At 41.3% G+C, this 7,720-nt stretch overlaps 2 protein-coding genes across 2 annotated transcripts in view; one reads left to right on the forward strand and one right to left on the reverse strand.

Annotated features, from left to right (window-relative positions):
* The first annotated feature begins 6 nt into the window (after window positions 1–6).
* On the forward strand, window positions 7–3,736 carry LOC119828670 (tyrosine-protein phosphatase non-receptor type 23-like). Its single transcript, XM_038350944.1, has 8 exons — window positions 7–39; window positions 183–637; window positions 735–875; window positions 1,134–1,262; window positions 1,802–2,019; window positions 2,150–2,346; window positions 2,693–2,794; window positions 3,138–3,736. The coding sequence occupies exons 2-8, from the start codon at window positions 188–190 to the stop codon at window positions 3,386–3,388; spliced, it is 1,488 nt and encodes a 495-aa protein (XP_038206872.1). The 5' UTR covers window positions 7–39; window positions 183–187; the 3' UTR covers window positions 3,389–3,736.
* Window positions 3,737–4,139: 403 nt separating this feature from the next.
* LOC119828772 overlaps window positions 4,140–7,720 on the reverse strand; it is a 10,509-nt gene continuing 6,928 nt past the window's right edge. Inside the window, exons 11-16 of the mRNA XM_038351062.1 lie at window positions 7,529–7,671; window positions 7,060–7,323; window positions 6,680–6,832; window positions 5,583–5,684; window positions 5,211–5,273; window positions 4,140–4,940 (exon numbers count right to left, since the gene is read on the reverse strand). Of these exons, the coding sequence (XP_038206990.1) occupies window positions 4,779–4,940; window positions 5,211–5,273; window positions 5,583–5,684; window positions 6,680–6,832; window positions 7,060–7,323; window positions 7,529–7,671 (887 nt within the window). The 3' untranslated portion in view covers window positions 4,140–4,778. The remainder of the gene's footprint in view (window positions 4,941–5,210; window positions 5,274–5,582; window positions 5,685–6,679; window positions 6,833–7,059; window positions 7,324–7,528; window positions 7,672–7,720) is intronic.

Raw genomic sequence — 7,720 nt, forward strand, 5'->3', positions numbered from 1 at the left:
GCGCGCGTCACACTAGCGTCACCTACTCGAGCGACGAAGGTAAGGGGCATTTACTCGATTGATCCACTCGACTGACAATTATTGTGCACTTGTATATACCTATATAATTATTTATGTTTGCGTGTTAAACAAATAATAAATGGATTAGAAATATGACTGCATTTTATTTCTTCCTCTTCCAGTGTCCATGTCCAAAGAGAATTCCGTCGACCCGGCATCTCACTCGCAAACCATTGAGACGAGTCCGCCGACACAAGTAGAACCGACGCTGACGGTCCGAGATCCTCCAGAGCCCGAACCTAAAGTGGAAGAGGCAAAAGAACCGACCGCTTTCGATCTGTTGTCCGATATCGACTTCTCTGTTGAACAGATGCCTCTGACGCCGGAAATTAAGGTTCCGCCAGTGTCTGAAAAGGCTATCGTAAAATCTTCGGCTATCCGCAGAGAAGAAGTAGTGAAACCGCAACCCAAAGAAGAGGTTATAGAGCGACCTCCCAAAAGGGATATTTTTTCAGACCCAAGTTTAATAAATCAATTCACACAGGAGGTGAAAAACTTACAAAAATTGACTGATTACTTAACAAATACTTCACCTAGTGTTTTAGAGGCTAATTTGAAAAGCTCACAAGACTTAATAGTAAGTTCCACTTTTATTTGTAAATGGTATTGATAATTAAAATTATAAAAGTGTTTATGGGAACCCTGCAGAAATTATTAGCAACTACACATTTCAGGATAAAGAGGATAAAAACAGATCGATCAGGATAGCTATGCGGCATTCTCGTAATGGAGAGTCGGATGTAGATCCTTATGACGACACTAAACTCGCTCTCAAGTCTGATCCTGACGCCTATGTAAACGCCTCTTATTATAAGGTAACACTCAGAACAATTCTAATATACACTAATATAATAGAGAGGAAACTTTTGTATGTTTGTAATGTTTTCACGTAAAAACCACAGGTCGATCCATTGGTTTTTGCATTTGAAAAATTCTTAAACCATTAGAAAACTGCAACTTCACTGAGTGACATGAGCTATATATGTACCACGGGCGAAGCCGGGGTGAATACATAGTGAACAATAAGTTTCTGTAATATCATGATTATTAATTATTTTGGTTTTGGCTTACAGCAATTGACGTCGTGGTGCATGCCACTAGTGATCGCGGAATGTCCAGACGAGTCGGAAATAGAAATCTTCTGGAAAGCCATGTTCGAATACGATGTCAGCTGTATTGTCTGTTTACAAACTGAAATCGAAGTAAGTTGTACATGTAACACGGCTCGGTGACATTGCAATTATGTCATGAGCTTATAGCGTTTTGCTTTCACGAAGCCGCAGTCTTAGGCTAGCCGTAGGTAAAGGGTAATCCTCGACCAAATGTGTGCTATGCTATGTTGTTGTGGATGCGTTTGATGTCCACCAATCATATTCATGTATATTGCTTAACACTGGTGGAAACGGATTCAACTAAGATGCGTTTCTTATATGGAAATATGCGTGCTATGATTTCGAATCATGCGCGAGTGATTGGCCTATATGCCTATATTATGCAAAGCGGAGTGTCTACATTTGTAAATAAAATAAAAAAAATATTATAATATAAAAAATGATATTAATATATTTAAAACATTTATTGATAACATTTATTTATCCCGTATTTGTCGCAGAAAGTAGACATGCCATAGTTTTACAACCTCGAAGTTCTGGTGGAAAAGCATCCATCCATCAAAACATTATGCATTATGCTGGTGGAAAATCATCCATCTATTAAAACATTTTGCATTATGCACTTTAAGATGCAAAGCGCGTCGCAGCGGGCGTACTGGCCGGCGGGCGCGGGCGGGGGCGCGGTCGGGGGCGCGGGCGCGGGCGCGGCGCTGGCGGCGGGCGGCGTGCGCGTGGCGCTGGCGGGGCTGCGGCGCGCCGCGCACTGGGCCGAGCGCGAGCTGCGCCTGTCCGCCGGCGCCGCCACGCGCACGCTCACGCACTACCAGCTCACCGCCTTCCCCGACAAGTGAGTCTTTGCGGTCATTGTGAAATTGCCTTCGTTACAATTTTACAATAACATTACGTGTATTTAAGAATTCCAACCGTTTTGTTTGTCGGTTACAATATTCCTTTGTTGAAGTTATGTGAATCTCCAGGGTGACGTGCTCGCCGCTGGTGATGCTGTGCGACGCGGTGTGGCGGCAGAGCGGCGCGGGCGCGGGCGCGGGGGGCGGCGGGGGCGCGGGGCGGGCGGTGTGCGTGCAGAGCGGCGAGGGCGCGGGGCGCAGCGCGCTGGTGGCGCTGCTGCTCGCCGCCATGTGCCAGCTGCGGGCGGGACACATACAGCTCTGCGGTACGGTGGGGCGTCTGTCATAGAACTGGGCTTGAAACACATTTTATTCGCCAGAGGTCAAGTTTCCCTAGATGTAGTCACAGCCCCTAGATGCACACACACTTAAGTCGAACATATTGTGTAAAATAAAAGAACGAAAAATTTAGCAATGCAAACACAGCAATAATAATTTATAATATTTTTTTATTAAAATAAAAAACAGTTTTCTTAAATCGTTCCGATACAGAATATAATTATTAAATTTTGTTTGGAATTGGAATTTAAGATTTTATACATGTCACAACACTTGCTAAGTGTAACGCGGAAAGCGTGTATACCGGCGTCACTCACGCTCCCCCTTGCGCAGAGCTGGCGCAGCGCGGCGCGGCGCGGGTGGCGGCGCCGGCGCACGCGCAGCCCCGCCTCGCGCGCTCGCTGCTCTACTACGCGCAGGGCGTGCTCTGCTCTGGTAAGCGCCACCCAAATTTAAGAATAAAAATTACGTCTACGGTGATTTTAAAATGTGTTGTTTTGTATAATTACTATGTGACATTTTTATAAATATAAATAATAATAAGACTGGACATAATCAGGTTCCTCGAGTAACCCTGATGGTGTGATTACATCGTAAATGATAATTTCTATAAATATGTTATGATAGTATATAACTTTACGTGTCTATTCGAATGAAAGAATCAAATAGCATTCGAATATAAATTTTACATCAAGTTTAATACACTACCGTAGTAATATGGTTACGTTTTGTTTATAGTAGAATAGAATGTTATTTTACTATTCTTAATTCGCATCAGGTACAACGATGTTCAACGGCGAGGCGGTGTCGGCCCCGAGCGGCGCGGCGGCACTGCCCCCCGCCCCCGGCCCGGCCCCCGGCGCCGGCCCCGGCCCAGCCCCCGCCCCCGCCCCCCCGAGCGGGGGCGCGCGCGGCAAATTCAACCGCGAGTCGTTCGAGGAGATGCGGCAAGCTCCCGGCCTCAAGAGCGGCGACATGAAGGACCCGCTCAACTTCCTCGACCCTCTTTGGAGCCTCAAGAAGAAATAACCTGATCGAGGGACATCAAGTAAAAACCGATATACGATTAAAATATTCGAATCAAATATAATCTACATAAAATTATAAATCTATTTAGTATTTTAAGTTTCGATATTATACGACTAGATGTTTTAGGAAAGTTTGCTATTTTTAATTTAATCATTCTCTCATGCAATACTGATAATCGTAGACATTCCTTATCCATAATATAATAATGTAATTGGTATAGCTTACATAAGATAGCGTTAGCATCTATCGATAGTTACGTTACTCCTTACGTTATGGCCGATAAACAAATTTTTTGTGGCCTCAGACTGCGAATGGTATTATTGTACTTTAATAAATACATATTTAATTTAATTGCTGTTTTATTTATTTGCCCTTCGGTTTGGTCTACATAAAATGTCTAATTACAAATGAATATAGGAAATGACAAGTTATAAACCATAAATTCTGTTGCAGGATGGGGTATTTGTAAGTCATTTTAAAGATTTAAATATTAGCTAGAGGACATACCGCAAATTCTGATGCTATGTTCTTAAGTGCCTTCCAAATATAAATGGTATCCCTAATCTATCAAGATCTCTTGATAGTTTAGGGATACCATTATTTATATAAGATTTCAATGTTTAATATAATTTAACTACAAATTCGTAGGTTAATTGGTGAGTGTTTAGCGACACCTTCGAGCGTTACTTTTTTATGAGTCTGTGTATCTTGCAATGAACTGTTTTACGAGGTGGGGAAATAGAACAGAAAAAAAAATTAATAATAAATTTATTATCTCAATTACAAACAACTACTTATTAGCAGTCGAGTATTGTTACCAAATAACTATATGTTGGTAATCACATCTTACATTATCGTATTTCTATTATCACAATAATTCGTAAATCAGCGTAGGAGCCGGTTCACATGAGCAAAGTCAGGGTATTTGTATAGCACAGATTAGATTCTCGACTCAACACAATTTAAATACTACCCTCAATAATTAAATTAATAAGAACTGGTAATTATTATTTAAAATTAACGATTAAAATAATTGAATTTTAAACATTTACTTGAAATAATTAGCTACGTAGAATTACCTTTATTAATTAAAAATATTAAATAAATTAAATCATCATTTCCATTCAAACATGGTAACATACAAGCTATATAGCATCATTCGCTTATAAATATTTCCTTAAACGTACAGAGATCTCTCGATTGCCGCATCTTATAACATATCTATCTATAACGAATCGTAACAATTATGCATCGTACAGTAAAACTAATCAAAACAACCATTAGGTTAAAACACTGAAGAATTATGGATAAAATAACGATTTAGATATAAGAATAACAATAATTGGTTTAAAATATAAATAATGAAGTGAATCGTGTGTAAAATAACAGATCAAACGATGGTGAAGTAGTGAGCGATGTGCGAGCTTGCGGGGGACGCGGGGGGAGCGGGGGACGCGGGGGCGGCGGGCGGAGCGGGGGCGGCGGGGGCAGCGGGGGGAGCGGCCTCCGCCAGCGCCAGAGACTCCATCGAGTCGCTCGACGTTACGGTTTCCTGCGAATTTATTGCATTATACATTATCACATTACCCTATTTACATACAAACATAGCTTAATTGTTATGATGTAGAATTCTATTGATTCTATTTATTTATTTAGAAGAAACATATATCATAAAGATTTATTTTAATTCTTCTCTATAGAAGATCTGTGATCTAGATCACTTTAGATAATTCAACTGTGAATTAATTCTCGAAATTGATGCATTCAAATAAAACACTTTTACATGAACTTTTAAATAAATAAAATAATGATGTGCATTTACCACAACGTCTCCGTCGAACGTGTTCACCTCCACCGGTATCGTTTGCCCATCTTGTGTTACTATCTGTAAAAATAGTTTATTATATTTTAAAATGAGCTTTGTTGAACAGTTTACTTTAATGTACAATTAATTGGTACCATTTAAGTTAATATTTAATTTAGCAAACCATCAGGCACCACCATTTAAGAAAAGTACTAGTTTCTCATCGGTCCTTCGAGCCGGATTAATAATTAATTAATGTGCATAATTTAAATGTTTGAAGTGAGCTATGAAAAGTCGGGGCTCTGCTCGCGAAATGACATCCCGTCGGGTTGAGCTCCCCCTCGCTCCAGCTGCGCTCCAGCTGCGCGCCAGGCGAGGGCGCGGCGTCACCTGCAGCGTCTCCCCGTCGAGCGAGGTGACGGCGAGCAGCGTGCCGTCCTGCATGCGGAACTGGATGGGCGCGCGCTGCTGCGGCTCCGGCACCACCTCCACCTGCACGCACAGATATTCCATTAACACTACCATATAGTTAAACTAGCTGCGCCCCGCGATTTCACCCGCGTAAGTCCGTATCCCGTGAGAATATCGGGATAAAAAGTAGCCTTTATGTTATTCCTGTTGTCCAGCTGTCTACGTACCGAATTTCATTGCAATCGGTTCAGTAGTTTTTGCGTGAAAGAGCAACAAACACACACGCATCCATACAAACTTTATCATTTATAATATAAGTATGATTTATAATATTAGTATGATTAAGTAGGATTAACGGTAATTTAAAAAATTGTATTTTCCGTTTAAAAACCCTATATTGTATAGCCATCTATTGAGAAACTTTTAAAATTTGAAATATTTTAAATATTGATTTAGTCTTTTTAATCTTATAAGTGAAATATGTATACTTAAACTGTAATTCTTATATAATAAAATAATTACCATTTTATAATCCCTCTCACAAACAATACGTTATCCACTGTAACAATGTAATATATTAAATGTTAGATTAATTCAAGGTCATGGACAACCTACAGATTCTCCGACGCTCGGGCCGTCTCACTTCTCCCGGCAGGCGCACGGCGCATATTCGTGACTCGATTTTTTCTTAATAAGTATTGTTTCGAAAACCGCAGTATACAATATTTATACTTATTTAGACGCATTTATTTATTTTAATATTTTCTTTGGCTGGGAACAGTTTTCTGATTTGTATTGTTATTGCTGTTGTTGCTTGCTTTCTACTCCTGCACTTCGCTTCACAAAGACCCATGAATAGGAGAGGAGAGTACGGTGTTTGTGGCGGCAAACCCTTAGTTTTTTCTTTCTTTTATTTATATAAATAATATTAACTTTAAATTTGTGATTATATAAGATTTGTATCATTTAAGTGTTTTTATTTATCATCCCGTGTGACACCACCAGTGACTAGAGTAATACGTAATGTCTTTTTGACACTTGCATCATATACTTCATGCAAATAGAGGGATACGCACGTGGTGTTGCACGATATCATGTAGCTGCACGTGCGGCGGCGACGCGAGCTGCACCTGCAAGCGCTGCTCGTGCGGCTCCTGCGGCTCGTGCAGCGGCGAGCGGGGGTACAGCTCGCACGTGGTCACTACCTTGTCCTCATCTATGCTTACTGCCTGGAAAACAACGCAATGAGGTTATGGACTTCTATTGATCTAGTAAATAATATCCTATAAAAATAAACATGTTTTTGAAATTTGACAAAAACGTACTTGATTAAGTTGATTGTATCGTAAAACCAATAATTATTTTTATTAAATTTAGATTTTTCTAGCCGAACGGTTTTTTCATATTATAATACCAGTTGCAATTCAATATTTATATACGGGAGCTGCAACCGTACCTGGTGCGCATCAATAATCTGGAAGGCGGGCGAATCGGCACTATCCACATCGTACGCGACGTATATGACCTCATCCCCATCAGCATCCGCGTCCTCCTCGGCATCCCCCTCTTCCGGGGGGTGGGGCTGGTGGTGCTGCGGCGAGCCGCACAGGTGGTGCTGCGGCGAGCCGCACAGGTGCCGCAGCTGCTCCGGGGTCAGCGTCACCTCCAGAGCTGGGGACTGCACTCGCTCACTCACCAGCAGACTCATCTGTTTCGGGCTCTGGAAAATTGCAAAGTTGAGCGTGATTTTATTGAAATCGATCATTCAAATTGAACAACGCAAACGTATTAAAATGAAAGATTAAGATAAAGTACCTCATTATGTTGTTTAATTATAATAAATGTGTATTTTATGTAATGGTGATACATGTCACACTAGATTACCATAGTACATATAAGTGTACAGGCCGGTTTCATAGCGTTACCTTATCAATATGAGCGTGGTCGTTGTCGATGACGAGCTGGATGTGGTCCCCGCTGAGCGTGGACTCGGTGTCGCCCGTCTCCGGCGTGGCCGACAGGTTGCGGCTCAGCCTGCGCGACACCAGTACCGTTTTATGTGTTATGGCTTCAAAGAGGTACACTCATAATATTATTGTGTGGGGTGTGGGGTGTGG

Source organism: Zerene cesonia, chromosome 1 (genome assembly GCF_012273895.1).
Source record: "Zerene cesonia ecotype Mississippi chromosome 1, Zerene_cesonia_1.1, whole genome shotgun sequence".
NCBI lineage: Eukaryota > Metazoa > Arthropoda > Insecta > Lepidoptera > Pieridae > Zerene > Zerene cesonia.

Excerpts from the sequence above, each read along its gene's own strand:
- LOC119828670 (XM_038350944.1), top strand. The coding sequence starts at position 188 with ATGTCCAAAGAGAATTCCGTCGACCCGGCATCTCACTCGCAAACCATT. Across the intron at positions 2,020-2,149 it reads CTCACCGCCTTCCCCGACAA|GGTGACGTGCTCGCCGCTGG; the intron begins GTGAGTCTTTGC and ends GTGAATCTCCAG. Across the intron at positions 2,347-2,692 it reads GGGACACATACAGCTCTGCG|AGCTGGCGCAGCGCGGCGCG; the intron begins GTACGGTGGGGC and ends CCCCTTGCGCAG.